We start from the raw sequence: 18,661 nt of genomic DNA on the forward strand, positions 1-18,661 counted from the left end.
GATATGGTTTCATTCTTCTCTTAACTGCCTTCAGTAAGAGTTTGATCCACCAGCTGGCTCTGCTGGTGGTCCCACTCTCCTACTGAAGATCTGATTGGGTAAAGTTTGCCAGTGATCGGCACTGATGGCCTGATAGCAGCTGCCATTTTTTAGGCGCCTGCCCTTTTCCAAAAAGTTTCCAAGAAACATAACAGAAACTCTGCGGGGGGTTTGGCCTACATGACATTATCTGTTTCACCCTTAGACCAAAAGGTAAAAAAGTAGGCTATATTTAGCGTTTCATTTCATAATTTAGTATAAACGAATTGAACAACAAAACTGTTGACCATTTAGTTTGATGGGCAGCTGCAAGTGAATGGTGCTGGGTTGCATTTCACCAGAAGCTGATTTGGATTCACAATTTTTTGAGCCAACTGAAATCCACAGCCGACTGCAAATCCTGAGGATTAATGGGAAAAACCTCACTGCCACCTTATCAAAGAGCTGATTGGCTCCTAGTTTTGATCACAAACAGCATGTTTTATAGAATCTCCTGTAGGCTATACATTTAATGTTGTTGAATGAAGACTGAAGCAACAAATGTATTCTTTTACTAATAGCATACTCTCTGAACAGTCTGGTTTGCGAGCTCTGTTGAAGAGGGACTGCTCTGCTCAAAGAATTAGATGACTTGCTGCACACTAAGAATTCCTGGAGACTCCTCAATTTTAAACTTCCTCCATTTTAGCTGCACTTTTACTGTCTAAATTAACTGTGTGGAACAAATGGGTTAGCAATAAGGGCTCAGCTTTAAAATGGTTCAGCTCCTACCCTCTGACAGAAGTTTGCTGTATTAAAACTTCTCCACTGTTATGTATTAACATGCTTCCTCAGGTTATATTATCCATCACTGTAACATCAATTTTCACTGCTACATAGATGACACTCAACTTTCTGTCCCATTAGACCCAGTTCAAATAATTCAAGTCATATTTCTTATGTGGGGTTTTACACTGTGATATCGCTGCTTTGTAGTTAAGTAAATGGTTTGTTTTGACAGGATTTGTCAAAAGGTTTTTTTAAATTCAGCTGGTGGTAAAAGTGCTTACCTTCTGAGCAGCTCTCACTATAGAAGGGACGGTAGCAGTCACACTGATAGCTGGTCCACAGGTCCACACAGTGTCCGTGTCCATTGCAGGGGTCAGATTTACACCATTCAGTCTTACTGCATCCTAGCTCATGGCCTTGGTCCTCAGGAAGTGTTTGGGGTAGGATAGGCTTGGAGTCGATCATCAGGTCCTCCATACATCCAATGAAGCCTGTGCCACTCAAAGAGTACTCTAACAGCTCCGGTGGTGCTCCACCAACATAAATTTGGGTGAAGGCTCCAGAGGGCTGGAAAGGCGGTTCTTCAGCACCACTATCTGTAACTCTGCATCCATCCCTGTCACAGCCAGGACCTTTCAGAGTCAGAACCAGACCATCATTATCTACAAACACATGAGCATCTCGCCAGTCTCCATCACTAACCAAGCCAGGAAATCTTACATCCATTTCAGAGTCCTCAGAAAAGGCTTTTGCATGAAGGCCGCCATTCAGAATCTCCAGGAGGAGGTGGTTGTCCACATCCCCTCTGTAAAAGAGTAGCATATTGGGTATAGTTGTCCGGAAACGTAGCTGTACTCCAAAGCCATGGTGAGCATGGTGCTCAACTTCCCTCCTGGTCCTTTCTTCGAGATCAACCTGGATGTGAATGTATCCGGGGGTGGAGAAGGAGAACGTTGTTCTTGTGGAGCAGTGCTCATCATAGAAACCATGAGGGCACAAGCATGTATGACCGTGTTCTCCACCCTCCAGCCATGGGTGGCAGGTGGCTCCGTTCTGACATTCGTGCTCCACGCAGCCGTGGAGTCTCACATCACAGTGATCTCCTCCCCAGGGAAGTTCCCCCGGCTCCGCCTCAGGACAGTGGCAGGTGTAGGACGCCCTGCCGTCTTCACACCAGCCTCCGTTCTGACAGGGCTGACTCTCACATTCATCAATGTTCACTTCACACAGCTCACCTAGGGGTGGACCACACAAACGGTTGCATATGGTTGCGGATTACTTCTGTTGTTAGATCTAGCATGCGACAGATGCTTCTGTCCAGTTATTACAAGGTGAAGACTCACCTAGAAATCCAACAGAGCATGTACAGGTGTAGCCATTGATCTTATCGTTACAAGAGCCTCCGTTCTGGCAGGGCTCAGACTCACACTCATCGATGTCGACAGAGCAGTTCTCTCCTGTAATGTGAGATAAGTCAAAAGATTGTCAGAAGATGAAAGAAGGCGTAACAACTGAGATTTTAACCGATTGGTTACTTCAGTATTAATGACCTGCGAACCCTGGCTGACACTGGCAGATGTATCCAGCTGCATCTGCAAAGCTGAGCTCCCAGTCCAGCTCCCAGTGAGACGGATCCGAACGCTCGAAACACTCGCCGGCGTTCTCACAGGGCTGCTCAGCACACTCGTCTATGTCAATCTCACAGTTTGGTCCTTCATAACCTGAAGGGAGCAAGACAGGAAACGTAGCTTGATTTGTTTTATTCAAACACACTCACATAGGGAAAGTCTGAGATACATGTCTCAGATCAGTAGCAAGAGGTTTTTTTCACAGTTGGGACACATGAAGTAGCTCTCAGAGAACACAGCATTATTTTAACTTATCACATAAGGATTTAGAATGATTTTGTTCTTCAAATGCATACACTTGTTACATGCATTAGTTACAGGTCTGCAGTCTCACGTGTAAAACCCTGTGGAGAATCCACACTACATGTTTGCATACATACAAATGAGGAAATTAACCTAAGGCAAAAAATGTTGCGTGTGTGCACATGTGGTAGCCAGCATGTTTCCAATTATCTCTGTACGCCTGACACCAGTTGTGAAAATACGCACAAAAATTATATGAAAACTAACAAGGCACTCAGTGGTAAATCCACAGTATCAGACGACATTATCAACTTATATTACCTATTCCGCAGTACTTTGATGCTTTTTGATTTTATCTTGAATTTCTACAACCAAAGCTGATGATTTCATGAGTTCACGTGGTTGAGGTGAAAAGGACCCAAGTATGTTCACGCTTAATATCGGGGAAAGGCAGGCCAGACTTTTCTGTAAGCTTCACCCTGACACATCCTGCAGTTCAGCAGCTGTGGAGCTCTACGACTAACCACCAGCACCAGCCGGGCCTCTCCTTTGCTGTCCGGGGGGAATGTAATGGTGATGACATATCGTGCCGGATTTGATTTAAGATCTGGCTTTGCTTATGTGTTTTTCAGTTGAAAGGTGTTTATTGTTCAAGAAAGAAGAGAGTGCACATAACAGAGCTAGTTTGAATGTTTAACACAACGTAGATCGATGATAAATGCTTTGATATTAAGTGGAAGTGAATGTGTTAGAGGCTTCATTTTACAATTTGGCTTCAAGACCCCACCTTGCCATCTGTGTCACCATTCCCTTTGCTTCCGAAATGTCCATACCCGCAAGTCAACGTTTTCTTACTGCTGCACACATTCCCCTGTCATGTTTGTTTGTGCATCAAACAATTTTTGCATAGGAAGTGGAGTACACCTCTTTCAGGCCCCATTTTGTGCATGTGCACTACTTTAAAATAAAATCCCTGATGATTTCATCTTCATGGGCAGTGTATGTCTCAGTGTGAGCTCTCCATGGTGTGCGTATCTAACTGCGGATTGTAGAAAACCTGCAGCAACAAGTGATCTGGGCTCACACAGAGAGCAGCCCCATCAGCTCAGCTCACAGCCTCTGTAGATCTATGTGATGGTACAGAAATGTGTGGTGTGTAGCATGTTGTTCAGTACCTGGCCAGCAGAGGCAGGTGTATCCTTTGACCCCCTCTACACATGTGGCAGCATGCTGGCAGGGATCAGAGGCACACTCAGGGATGTCCACCTCACAGTAGTCACCCTCATATCCTGTGTCGCTGCAGTCACATTCATAGCTGCAACACACACAGATCAGTTTTTCTATAGCAGATTATCATTTTTTTTTTTCAAACTCTTAGATTTTATGACTGAATAAATGGAATAAACAAACTGAAGTTAAAGGTCAACACAATTTATACTGTTGTACTTTGTTTATATGTGGCAGACCCTGCCACCTGTCTAGATTCAAACAGTGCTCTGGGACCTTATTTCCCTCTGAGAGCAGCGTGTTTATTCACTCATGGAGAAAACACATATGTCTGATGTCAGTGATTGTAAACTTTACACAGTGTGATGCCATATCCTTCTGATTAGAACTGACCCTCTGTGAGAAAAAAAATAGTTGCATTTCCTTGTATACAATTCATGTAACGATTGATATTCTCACTGTTCATGTAAAGGACTCAGTTCCACTGGTTTGTACAAGGGAGCCGTTGAAAAGAATTGGATCGTTGGCATCTCAAGCCCAGGACGTAGTTATCAGCTCTTGCTGCTGCTTTGACGGTGTTTACAGAATCCTTAAAAACTCTTCTACGATGAAGACATATTCTGTCCACTGCATTATATAATATCAGTGACTCTTATTTCCTAATCCATACAGAGATCCTAGACTTTGAAAATGCTTTTGCTCAGAGAAGTAACTGTTTCTGTTTTCATGGCATACAAAAAGAGCATCTGTCATTACCAGCTACATATATAGGAAACCAGCAGCTATGTGGGAGAGGAGTGAAGCATCTGTACATCAGACAGAACATTATTTTCATCCAGAGTCTTCGAGGATGCAGGAAGTGCCTTCCAAATGTACAGTGGTTAGTGTTACTGATCCACCTTCTGGGTATTTATTGCTCAGAATGAATGGACTTGCAGCTCCCACAGACAGTGCATTCACTTCTAGGTCTGGCCTACCTGTTCACCATGTCGTGACAGGCAGCTCCGTTCTGGCAGGGCTCGCTGGCACACTCGTCGACATCAAGCTCACAGTCGGTGCCGGCAAACCCGGGCAGACACTCGCAGGAGTACATGCCAGTCAGGTCATGACAGGTGGCTCCGTTGCGGCAGGGGCCGGACTCACACTCGTCTATCTCAGTCTCACAGTTGACTCCTGGTGAGGAGGGCAACGTCACGAAGCAGGGAGAGAGAAGCACGAAAGCAATGATGATGATGATGATGATGATGATCAAAGGTAATTTGTCATATCTGGTAGATGTAGGCTTGTATATCCTCAAATGACCAGTCATTTTTGTAAGTCAGCCACATTGAACTGCCCAAATGCCTACATCAGTGCGTCTATTCTGGTCTGCAGATACCTGTGATGGTAACAGCCTTTATTAGCATTCTCTAAACAAACTGATAGAGTGAGTGGGGAATGCAGGAGTGCTGATCTGACCCCGCCACTACCAGATAACACGAAGCTCCTCTGACACAGAGCAGAGTCATGGGGTAAGAAAGGAGTGTAAAAAAAAAAAAAGCAAGATGGGAGTGTTTTCTCTCACCCTGCACAGAGACTTTATCTGAGCCGGCGATAAGACGCCTGACTCAGAACATCTTACTGCGCACTTAAAATACTCCTCGTGCCCAGTTTATCAGGAACAAAACACTTTGGAATTAACAAGGGATGTTGAGGAAAACAAGAAGTGGGAACACCTCCGGAGGAACACGTAAATGTTGCCAGGAGGCAGAAAGTCCTTGTCTCGCTGCTGATGTGTTCTTAGAGGAGATGATTCATGATGACACAGGAGCAGCCTCACACACAGCTTTGAACAAAAGCAAACACAAATGTGGGATGTGTGTGTCCGGCGTGTGTGTATGCGTGTGTTTGTGTGCGACTTTTCTTATGTACCTGCAAAGCCCACCAGGCACTCACACTCGTAGTGGTCCTTCTCGTTGATGCAGGTGGCGTTGTTCTCACAGGGCCGTGAAGCACACTCGTTGATGTCGATCTCGCAGTTATAGCCCTGAAAGCCGGGCACGCAGAAGCAGTGGAACTCTGCCACTCCGTCTATACAGATCGCTCCGTTCTGACAGGGCTCTGACGAGCACTCGTTCACATCTTCCTCACAGGTCGTCCCCTCATACCCCGGCGCACAGCGGCATTCAAAGCCCTCCGGTCGTAACACACAAGACCCATTGTTCCTGCAGGGCTCATCGATGCAGTCAGTCACGTGAGTCCTGCAGTCCCGTCCTCCGTACCCGGCAGGACATCTGCAGAAGTATCCGTTCAGCTGGTCCACACACAGAGAGCGGGGCTCAGAGCACGGGCTGCTCTGACACTCGTCCACCTCCTCCGTGCAGTTATCTCCCGTCAGTCCCTCGGGGCAGATGCAGTGGTACTCTGCGGTGCCAGGGGTGCTGGTGCAGTTCTCACATGGAGCAAAGGAGCAGGCATCATAGAGTTCATCGCAGTGCTTGCCCATGTATCTGACTCCCTCTCTGGTACAGATACACGCGTAGTCGTCCATGGTATCCACGCAGGAAGCGCCATTCTGGCAGGGTGCAGACAAACACTTGTCTGATGTGGCTGTGCACAAGATTCCTGGAAAACAAAGTTCAAATGAATGCATGTTAAGATTATCGTCGACAGAAAACTGGCTCCCACCCTGCACATGTAACATGTCGTTAGGGTCAACATTATGCAGCATCAGATCTGATTCCTGCATGTACATTGTTCCTCAACGTAACCTTGTCAGATTCAAATCATTTGACATTTTCAGTTATATTTGTTTGGAAATGTTTAATATTTGCAATTTCCAGAAAAGTGCAGAACAGATTCTGTAGTGGAAACATTTATTTAAATTGTTTTAAATGAAGTTTTAGTTATGGTGAACCATAACTACATTGGTAGATTAACCTATATAACTTGTATGGGGGCCAAGAACAGCTGTGCTTGCGATTCTTTTTTCATTTTGTTATCTCAAGATCACAAGTGAATTATTTTGTTATCCTGAGACAACAAAGCTTGTTTCTTGAGAAAAGCTGTTAATATTTCTTGGTGCAAGCTATTCTTCAGAATATTTTATAAATATATGAATATATGTAAATGACACACAGCTTGATTATCTCATCATCTTGAGATAACAATGTTTTCCTTGAGACAATGTAATAATTAACTTGTGAAATCAGTATAACGGTATAAAAAAAAGTGATTCTATATGCGGCCGCTCTAGACTTCCGTACTGCACACATAATGACACTTTGGTTCATGTCAGGACAGTCACATGACCAACAGGATGCCACAGGGACACTATTTAAATGTCTCCATTTAGCACCCACAAACAAGTGGATGAACTGAAATGTGCGACTGAAATAGGTCACCTGCTTTTAAACCCGTCACACTTATTCACTGTGACATTCCCTCTAATTTTTCTCTCACTTGATTTGAATAGACAGACAGCGTCACACATGTCCAGCATCCGCTTTGTTTAAGTATGAATTACTGATTAATTATTTCACTTCCTACACCTCAAAATGAGTTGAGTTCAGTCCTAGCTAACTGGAAGAAGGATTACTCATCAGCCTACAATGCAGTACTGAGTTCCCTCCCCACAGTTTAACAACCATTCACACATGGGCTCAACTAGCCCTAACAACCCACAAGTGGCACGATCATCTCTGAAACTCAGAGCTCACACATTAAAAGCCTGCAACTCCCCCCAGTTAGTTAGAATGGAAGAAGCCTCTTGGATGAGAGGTGAAACTGAAACACATCAAGTTACCTACAATACATAACCTGGTTGACTGAGACCCTTCATCAACAATTTTTCAGTCCAAGACACCGTCCGAACTGAGAGGCTGCGACTCTTTGCTGTTTGATTAAGGATTTATATATCAATGCTGAACAATATGAACACAGAGAAAGACTGATTAAGGATTCCAGTTCTTTGTTTTAAATATCCTCAATGAATCTGGACAAGACGCTGTTGGAAGAACACTTAACAAGAGCGCGCTGTGGGGATGTCTCTGTGGAGTGAGCGTTTTGGCACATTCACAGTCTTCATGCAGTACATGGACCTGCTTTATATGAGGGGGAAAAAAGGCATGGACATACTTCCTGCAATATCTGACTGTAAATGTCCAAGTATCAGTTTGAAGGTTGTTGCTGCATTTCTGTATTTCTCCCTTTAAGGCCTCTTATAGTCATCGTTACGCACATCGTTCTCATTGCTAGTCATATTTGGCTGGAATTACTTTATGTTTCATTCACATGTAAGAAAAAAAACCTTTCATCATTGTGAACGTAAATGCCAAACAAAGCTATAGTTAGCATCCTACTCACTGCTGTCCAGCTAGGATTTCTTTCGGGCAGGCAATCTGATGTAGATCCTGGATCTGGTGAGCTCAAATAATGCTTAGCAGTTTTGGGCGCATAGAGCGATTCTAACAATTTTATTTTGATTTAGACTTGATTGAATTAAGGGGAACTGTTGGGCCTTGGCGGAGTTATGTGCTCTACAGGGAGCCATTCTAGTTGGTCTTGAGGCGCTGTTGGTGAACACATAATTATGTTTCTAGTCTCAATTAGCTCGTAACTAGTGCACATAATGACTGTATTGTGCAGTATCCTCCATGAATGGCCACTCTCAATTTGTGGGGCTTCCATATGTTATCTCACAAAGTGGATGTGAATATTTCAGGGGGGTGGGGGTGGGGGTGCAGGGTACTTTAGAGAGGATTTACAATACATAGCTGTGTCCCCTCACCAGTCACTGCCATGAGGTCTCTGTGGAATCAGTCCACATTCCTTTTATTAGGCAAATCTCAACTCCCTGTCCGAAATAACCCCGTCCACCACCCCCAGCCTCCCTGACACTTTGATCAGTGTCCCGTTTCCCAATTCTCACTGAAGCGGAAGATATTAACAGTGAAGGGAGTTATGGAGGGGAAGAATGGGGAGGCAGAGAGAGATAGAGGGAGAATATTTAATGAGATACATTAGTTACTTGTATTACTTGTTGCAAACGTTTCCCCTTACTGAGTTTACATAAACAAGAGAGAGAACAGCAGAAGATTCCACACATTTTGTGCTATCTTTTTTTTCCTTTGACCCTTTCAGAAGGCCATTATCTGTTTGGTTTTCCTAGGATTACAGGGAGAAGTGTTCAGAGCATGAGTGAATAGATACTAACAAAAACATTATGATTCAGTTGAATAATCCTTATCACTGAGGTGTAATAGACCACCAAGTAGTCTATTCCAACTAAAGACAAAATTAGCTCAAAGCCACCTATATTCTATTCTTTCCAAAGATCAGCTCAAAAGATTTAGTGATGTATCACACCAAAGATCAATCAGGACAATCTGTTTGGTTAAAAGGCTCACTCATTTTCAACAGCTGCTTACTATGGGTGATAGAGTTCTCATCAATATACTCATTTCAGCTAAAGTTAAAGCAATTTTGGTCATCAACCTAATGATTTGTATTTTGAGTTTGGTTTTGTCTGTGCTCTATTCCGTGGTTTGGTGTCAGCATATGGAATCAGATTTGTGTTGATACAAAACAAGAGTTCGCCAAAGAATAAAACCCTGCTTAAGCAAAAATATGACATTGCAAAAGTAAAACTTACAACTTGCAAACAATGAGTAATGGAATGGTATAAACTTTTACTTATCTCATAAGTTCCCTCTGCTTCTTCCTCACTGGCTGAATATTGGTCTGCAGTTCCTACTTCTCAAGTGCACAGGTTTTTTTGTTTTCCTCTCTACATTTGTTTATTTCGTCCCACTATAAGATAAGGCTGGTTTTATTCTATTGTTTTTCTTCTGGCCATACATTCTTTTTAGGCTCAAGCATTCATCTCTGCAACTCTAAAAGAATACATTTCTTTATCATTATATATGTTTTATTATAATTATTATTATTATTATTATTATTATTATTTTTTTTTTTTCCACACACTTCTGAAAAAACAAAATATTTTACTGAAGTTATTTACTTGATGTGCATGCATTTCTAGTTTCCCTCCTTCTTGTTGGCCCTTGGTCCTGATAATCCCACCCACAGCCCCTGACATGAGTGGTTCTTCGTTCTAGGCAAAAACCACATTTTCCTCTGTTACCAGTTTTCCTGGCTGCTGTTGAAACGCAAATAATTGGTTCCCGATTTGGCACTGGCTCCAAACCAGCACCTGAACCACCTTGGTCTAAAAGGAGTAACATACACGCACATACACATAATATAGTGGACTGGACTAGGTAAAGGTGGGTGAAATTAAGACACAAGTGTGGTCTGAAAATTTATGACTCATATCCTAAGGAGATCAAACAATGCCATCAGTATAGGTTATGGAAATCTGCAGCACAATCACATTGTCTGCGGAACTCTGACATGGCGACACACTGGAAACTCACAGCGCCCACAGTATGTTTCACGTGAAGCTGAACCCTGATATTTGCATTGACATTTACATTCAGGGTTTTGTCCAAAGCAACTTAAGTAATAAGAACATTTGTCACAAGAAAGAAACCCTAACATATCACATAAGACCATCAAATAAGAATGAAAATAAAAAAACGAAACAATTTTGAAGCCCTCGTCTGAGCAAAGGAGCTGCTATTTATCATGGATACCTGAAGTATCTAAGTGCTATGATTTAAGTGCTTGGGGTAAGAACATACACATGCATATAAGTTGTTTTTTTTGATGCGCTAAGTGATGGTGGCACCAGCCGGCCAGCTGATGTAATGAAGCTACGTGCTCACTCTGTGGCGTATATGAGTTATATTACCTGACGTTAGCTAACATTAGCTGTTATGGCTGATATTGGCATATGTCAGAGCTTGTTCCAGCAGACCTCTGCCAGACCAGGATGAAGTCACTTAAAAATGTACTTGAATCCAACACTGATTTATGTGATGAAACCGCAGAGAGAATCAGACTTGTTAGGGTCAGAGTGAACGTCCAGTCCACATGAGTGATCTTTTTTGTCATAAGTATGCAAATATGCACATCAAACTTTCTTGCCCCTCCCATCAGACACCTCCTCTCCACGCCACAGCAGTGACACTGAAAAATTACTGACATGGTAAAAAATGGTGTTGTTGAAAAAAAGACAGACATAACGGAAAAATCTGAGGATTGTCATTGAAAAACACACTGAAATGTCAAAATATAATGATACAACTTTTGATTGTTTTATTTTTCAATGTAATTTGTGTCAGGACCAAACATTTGTTTTGGTGCCCTTGCAATTTTTTCCTTACTGTTTAGTATGGAATATAAGTGTGAAAACATTTCCTTTCTTGTGAGCGTATGAGTTTGTGGACTTATTAGATATATTACCTATCAATAAGTAGTGGACTGGATGCTTTTACATCTCCTAGCCGACACTGCGGCAGCTATCACACTCTTGCTGTATGAAATAGTATTATGAGACGGAATGGGCTGGGGCTAGCTGGTTAGCATGCTAACTTCAGCAGACACCTCTAAAACAAATCATAGACGTCTTTAACATAACGTGTTGTTTCTTCACACTTGGCTGATGAAGTTTGTTCCTTTTCATATCATGTTTTAGGTTAAAGTCTAACATTAGTTTAAGACCGAACCCTTTGAGATGACATTGCTTTTGCATCAGTGAGTTTTACTGTTCCTGCCAAAACATCCACCTACAAATTATAAACTGTATATATCCTCATGTTTGAATATTGTGATACTGATTTGATTCCATATGACAGGGCTCTGTTGGGAAAAGATGACGCCAGACATTTCTGTGCACTGCTCAGGTTTGAGCAACATTTGAAACAGTTACTTTAAGAGACGTCTGCTATTATTTGTCCTCTTGTCAACAAATTATATGTCAAATCAACAATGTGTGTGTCAAGCAGAAGCAGAGAAGGTGGCTCCAAATACTCAGGAGCTCCAGGTCCTGTGGTGAGCAGAATCGTCTTACGGACCGACATGGAGGAGACTACTACTGTACCACTCTGCTACACCGGCTGCTTAGTCTGAACAGCACTGAGGGGAATTAATTCCAAAATAACACTTGCACTTCTGTTGGTGATGGTCTCAATAAGCCGTAAAATCTATTTATTTGTGAGGCGCTTTTAAAGATTAACAATTTCACCTGTAACCAGCGGGCTCAGAGCTGAGTACCACAGTCGAGAAATCAGAAAGTATTGAGAGTTTTATCCTCTGCCACGGGTCTGCCAGGTGAGGGCAGCTTTAAAACTGTGGCCCTGTGTCACCCATCTGAAGCAGAAGGTCGTTGTCATCTTCAATTCTGGTTGAGGCGTGTCCTGCCCTCAGTCTGCACTGCAGATACCAGGTCTGACTGTTCCAGATTACAGTGGGCTGCAGGAGAGTGTCAACCACCTGTGGACTAGAGGTGTCCCAGGTGGCTGTCGAGGGCTTCCAGATTAGGTTCAAGTCTCCTTAATGTAAGAAGGAGACCGGGATAAACATGTTAATTTACCGAGGTGTGATCCTTTGCTTGCAAGATAAGAAACTTAACTCAAGTGCTGTCGGGTCAAACAACGGTATTTCAATCATGTGCCGTGAAGAGACGAGTGTCTTCAAGCCTTTATTCCAACCATATACTAATGATGCTACTACTAATTCCTGATCAGCTCCTTATCCCTCATTGGAAACCTAATGCTAGACACAAGTGGACTGTCCTGCATATCGCCATCTTATGCTTAAAGACAATATTGTTTTAAATTCTCACATTCTGCAATATCTGTTTGTGGAAACTACAATGCTAAGGTTATTAAAGTTTGTGTTTATGCTGGTTAGAATATGGTAAGGCAACTATAACACTTGGTAAAGGCAAGGGACAGGCAAATACTTTCAGTCATACTTGTACTTCATCTCAAGAGCAAATATGGTACTTTCTTCTCCACTAAATTTATTTTTAGTAACTTGTTACTTTTCAGATTACAATCCTGTCCAGCTAATACCATGTATTTCCAAAAAGCGGTTATTTTAAATTTCCTGAATTTCCAAATTAAATGATGAAGTGTTTCTTCATGGGCCGAGAACGTTCACCTGCTTCTCAAACTTGATACATGGAATTAAAGCCTCACAAAGCTGAAAAAACAATGTTTTTTTAAAAATAGTTTTAGAGATATGGCTTCTCACAGTACAGCCCCCTCTTTGTGATCCCCATCCCACCTTCTCCTTTTCCACCCCCCACTTCTTAAATCATTCTACTTTCCCTCCCCCTCTTTCACCCAGCAGGTTTGATGGCCTCCCTGACCTTCAGAGCCTTTCCATGTCGTAATCCCTCTTGCCTCTTTGGGCCAATCCACTTGCTCATCTAATCTCCTGGTGGCAGGATACCTGCACAGATTACAGCTTCAAGCCTCCAAGCCTCCAACCCTCACCATGTGTCTGTCACCTACTCTGTCGCCATTCTCTCTCACATGCTCTTCCTCTGCTGTTACTTTGACCTCACATTTCACCAGCCTCCCATACTCAAGCCCTCGTGAAATGTGGCACACTTGTCAGGATCCCCATGATGTGGTAGCAGAGGAATAACACTTAATGTGGTCTCAAAATTACACTTTAAAGTCTGAACATTTTTAGTTCACCTGTGCTATTTTATATGGATTCATAAAACTTTGAGAGACAGCTTGAGATTGGCTGTTTAGACAGATTAGACATGACTTAACATGCTGCAGTTCTCTGACATGTTATGTAGAACAAAGTTTAATTAGAGTAACTCATGCAATACCAATATGAAATAAGTACAGCAATCACAATTTGGTATCCAGTCTTGTTTATCTACAAACAACAGTAAAGGAGTAGTTCAACATTTGGCAAAACATTTGGCAGCGGAAGAAGTAGTGATCCATGCAGGGCCGTGTGTGAAGCTGAATCCAGCTGTAACTGTGTTTTTTGTGCTGGTTTATACTTTTAGAGGTGTTTTCTTTATTTAACTTCTGTGGCATGTAGTAAGTGTGCAGGCATGACCGTTCTGCCGATCACCGGTTTTGACCATTAGAGAGGCAGTCGTTACATGTCTTGATGACAAGTGTATTTAGCTAATGTGAATAATAACTTCCTGTCCCCTGTGGTAATGGTCAGTAAAGACAGCATCACTGAGAGCTATCACTGCAGTGTGTGTAGATGTATAACATCCTTCTGAGACCCAGCAATTCATTTCTTAGACTGGACATTACTTTTTTGCTTACGTCTCTCATACTATACATGTCACTCTATTAAGTCCCGTTGTTCCTTAAAGAGGACAACTGGAGCTTTAAAATGACACCCAATGTGGGGGTGTGGCCTTGCCAACTTGCCTGTGCCTGTCTTTTCAAAATGGCTGCCGTCCCAGCAAGCTGGTTTTGGGGGAAAAAAGATATCAGCATGATATTCATAAGTACAGTGTTTTTTTAATGTTATATTTCAATTGTTTCAAGTAAGTAAACATCTCAGAAGTATTGGACTGAGTTTCCAGAGCTGAGCTTATTTATTTTCATTTAAAAAGAGCTCATTTATAAATGCACTCTGTACTGGACGGGATAGCTAGCTAACAACATAGCAATTAAGCACATGCTAGATAACAATAACAACAGATTTGCACCAGTTGCATGATACGCAGTTCTTTTCATACTACAACCAAAGGGTTTGCTGTCTGACGTTCCATGCATACTTGGCTCCTAATCTGCGTGACATTGCAGTTTGCACTTTGCAGTACACCAAAAAATCAACAAGAAGAAGCATGCCTACTGAAAAAAGAAAATGGTGACCTCAGCTCCTGTGTTTGCTGACTAACAGGAACAGGGCAAAAAGTGAAGAAAAAAATAATCACAAGAATAGGGCCAGGGACAGGAATTGGGGAAAGAGATGAGAGGCATAGCTGTGGATGCCTGAGTAAGGGTTCGTGTGAACCCTCGTGGGCACCGCATCCCCAAAAATGCTAGAGCCAGCCCTGGTTGCAGCTGCTGTTGGAGCTTCTTTTTATCACTCTATATTCTTTCCTATATACCCAATTCAAACAGCTGTCCAGTACAATTGTTATGCAACTTTGAAGAGAGTAAACATGTGACAGGTACCTGATAAAGTATCAAGTGTAGCTGTAATTGGTCATAGACATACAACATCCTCATATTTGAGCTTCGTTTTGAGGGAAAAAGAACAGTTTGTTGACAGAAATTTGGAAAAGGGGACAGTCAGGATAAAAAGTAGCTATCTGTACTTTTTGAACCCAGACATATGCACACAGAGTGTCACACACAACACTGTGTCATGGTAATCCACAGAATACACACAAGGGTGATTCCGACGGTTCAGACACCTGTACGTATCAGACGTGACAGAGAGGACACAGATCAGACAATGACAGCAGGAGGACAGATGTCTCATTCACCTGACCCAGCTCCAGTTAATACAGTCACACCCTGAGCACCCTGAGCTGTTTAAGAAGCAGGCCTTATTCCTATCTCCTCCATCTCAGGCAGATTAGCAGCTAATCATTTTTTATATTATTGGGAAAAGAAAGTTCCATTCCTACACCCCTGGGGATCTTGAAATGCTTCCCACTGGCTTAGCCCCATCTGAATTATGAACATCTGGGTCCATCTTGTTTTTTCTAAAGGTCCAGTGGATTAACAGTGATCCACAGAATTTTACAGAAAGGACATTTAATGGTCATAATTCTGTCTTCAGGAGTTGTTTCACCCCTAGAAGCAGGGCTTAAAATTGGATAGGATCCTGCACCGCCTTTGTCACTATCACATGAATATTGAATGTTGTTTTGTATCTAATGTTATCTTTCCTGTCCTTCTATTAGCTCCTTCTGAATTTTCTCAAAAATCGCTTGTTTGCCTATTTTGGAGGCATTTTAATTCTGATTTTAAAAAAAGAGGGGAGCTGTCATGCCACAGTGACGCCTGAAGGATTAGTCACACTTTGAATTTTGCAGTTGCAGGGCCCTGATATGGGAGTAGGAAAAAACTTTTTTTTTTAGTTTTGTGCACAAAACGCAAGCTAAGCTGGGTTATAACTTGTGTTAATATTTTGGCATAAAATGAATTTAAACCCAACATATAAGTCAGCCTTGTGCTGTGAAATGATTAAATGGGTTTGAAGATTAATTTAAGATATGTGTGTGTGTGTGTGTGTGTGTGTGTGTGTGTGTGTGTGTGTGTGTGTGTGTGTGTGTGTGTGTGTGTTGGTGCGATGCTGTCAACAGCACTGAATCGGACGGGCAGAAAGAACATGTCACCTAGTTTGGTTTCTTAGCTTTCTGCCTTCTGTAACTGTAGTTTGTAGTGAGGTTACTCAGCTGTTTTTATGCACCTCTCCCTGCTTGATGCTATGATTAATAAATGTGAATAAATAATGCTGAGTCTGTAATGACAGTTTTAGTTTTGACTAGTTTTAACAGCTGGCCCCATGTGTTGTCCAGTGTGCTCCAGGCACCACAGATTTTTGATGTGTACTTTTTCATTCCTCCTGAGCTGCTTGGAAAAACACCCTGTCTGTGTTCTGGGACCTTCGGGTTTACAAATTAAGCACCAAAATCCTGGACACTGGACCTTTAATGATACAACAATCCACCAATCAATAGTGTTTGCTCTGCCATAACGCACGACCTTTTGCCATAACGCACGACCTTTTCCCGACCACCATCTCCTCCACCTCTGCACCAGTTTAATTTGAAATAATTGATATATTGGGATGATTTGGGCTGAACATTATTTTAAATAGTAACATCGCCCGTGTGACTTTAATGATAACCTGAATTTGCTTCACAGTACTGACTTCAGATTGGATCATGAGCATCACCTGCTTTTCTCTTTTCTCTGTCTGACACTGACCAACCTGAGATCTTCATAATCTTGATAGTAAGACAGCATTCTACTATTGTTTCCAACATCTGAGTTCCACCCCACATTTTTCTCCTGGTCACATGCTGCAATGCCTCGGCCCCCCCCCCCAAAAAAAAAAACATGACCCGACCCACAGTTTGAGAACAATGAAATATTCACCCTTCAAACAACTTGAATGGCTCTTGTAAAGAGGGTTTTAGCTGCTGACTGTAGAGTCAAACAATAGAAATGCTAATATAGTAATTTCCATGAGTTCTAAAATGCGGACTCATTAGACAACAGCATACTTCTGCCAGTCCATCTAAGAGCCCATGTCATAATATAACTGATTTATTTAATCATGTTGGTTTTCAGTGCCACCCTGTGTGAGGGGTTGAGGTTCATGGCCAGATATTTGATTCTCTCAATCTTTGCATGAAATGATTCATTGTAAATAGTAAAACCTAAAATGCCTTGCAATTATGAGAAAAGTTGTTTCTTAACAGTGAGACTACTTGCCTACAGAGTCTTTTTTTTTCCACCAGTGCTGACCCTCGCTCCATCCATTGCATATGCCTCTTTCATACCCAGTCATGATACTTTCCCGGTCATTTGCCCCTTTGCCAATATTTTGGAATGTGTTGCAGGTATAAACATTGAAATGAGTGTACAAAAAAATGGGGTTGTACAATACAAATTGTGGCTATATGTTGCTAACTGATGCAATGTTCGGAGAAAGAGGGAGCTGAGACAGTTCCTAGCCGAGAATCAACAAATGTTGTGTCTGATGTAAAAACAACTTTACAAGACAAAATGTAAACCTTCTGGACGGGACGTGACCTCTGTCTGAACCGCCATTCACACACAGACACATATGAATGAGCTTCTCTCGACTGATCTTATCCCAGTTTGCTCTGTTTGAGAGTGCATGACTGAGGAGCACTGCTTCTGATTCTGCACCAGTCGTGTGTCAAATCTAATATAAACAGATAGTAAAAAAAAACTGAATAAATGTTCAATACAGCAATAAATTCTACCAGTACAGTACCATGTTTTAGAATCCAATTGAATCAAAATGTAATTATCCTCCAAACCCCCATGGTTTCTCAAGGTTGGAGAAACACTAGCCAATCCCCTCATCGTTACTGACAAAGTAACCACAACTTGTCTCTGTCTATTTCCTCCTATTGGGAGCACAAACTAGTCCAGTAAGCACCTCCTAAAAACCACTTGTGCACCGAGCAGCATCTCTGAGAGCACTGATGACATTCCTGAGACCTCCTCCTATTAACTGTTAGATAAAGGAAAGTGAGAATCTTCATGAGCTCCTCTGGACTTTTGAATAAATGATAAAATATGAGCATTTATAGGTTTTTGGTCAATAAGCACAGAGTGCAGGTGAAATAGTTCTGTTGGGTTATTTACATCATAATAACAACTCATGCCAAACTGTTGCTTTCACACACAAGAAGGCTTAAGAACTGGCTGCAAACAACAGAAACGTTACCACGCTGAATCTCAGGGAGTTACACATGCCTGTTGGTACAGTAGCATTAAGATACAATTACACAGCCATGATCGTGCAATAGGAATACCTCAGACTGTCCTTTAACTGTCTAAACTGTCTACTGTTACTCACCCCACTTGAACATCATCATCGTCAGCAGCACAGTCTTTAGATTCAGGTGAATGTTTCCAGACTCCATGGTCAAACGACTGACCTGTGTCTGTAGAAGACCACAAGGTAATATGCAGAAGAAGAAGAAAAAAAAGCAGCGACAAGTCCTGAAGCAGTTACATGCTGCTGTGTGGTGGAGAAGCTCCTCACTGTGTTTAAAGGCTGGCATGCGACAAACTGCCCATGCTTGGCTACTAATGAGTGCAGCCCTCCCTGCTCTGGACTCACAGAGTGTAATCAGCCATGAGAGCAGAGAGACG

General features: G+C 42.3%; 1 protein-coding gene across 1 annotated transcript in view; it reads right to left on the reverse strand.

The window, feature by feature from the left end:
- Positions 1 to 18,537, reverse strand: part of crb2a (crumbs cell polarity complex component 2a) — a 29,248-nt gene extending 10,711 nt beyond the window's left edge. Inside the window, exons 1-7 of the mRNA XM_037118234.1 lie at positions 18,363 to 18,537; positions 5,817 to 6,509; positions 4,883 to 5,078; positions 3,854 to 3,993; positions 2,358 to 2,528; positions 2,151 to 2,264; positions 1,089 to 2,042 (exon numbers count right to left, since the gene is read on the reverse strand). Of these exons, the coding sequence (XP_036974129.1) occupies positions 1,089 to 2,042; positions 2,151 to 2,264; positions 2,358 to 2,528; positions 3,854 to 3,993; positions 4,883 to 5,078; positions 5,817 to 6,509; positions 18,363 to 18,429 (2,335 nt within the window). The 5' untranslated portion in view covers positions 18,430 to 18,537. The remainder of the gene's footprint in view (positions 1 to 1,088; positions 2,043 to 2,150; positions 2,265 to 2,357; positions 2,529 to 3,853; positions 3,994 to 4,882; positions 5,079 to 5,816; positions 6,510 to 18,362) is intronic.
- Between the last annotated feature and the right edge of the window lie 124 nt (positions 18,538 to 18,661).

The sequence above is a fragment of the Acanthopagrus latus genome, chromosome 12 (genome assembly GCF_904848185.1).
Source record: "Acanthopagrus latus isolate v.2019 chromosome 12, fAcaLat1.1, whole genome shotgun sequence".
NCBI classification, from domain to species: Eukaryota; Metazoa; Chordata; class Actinopteri; order Spariformes; family Sparidae; genus Acanthopagrus; species Acanthopagrus latus.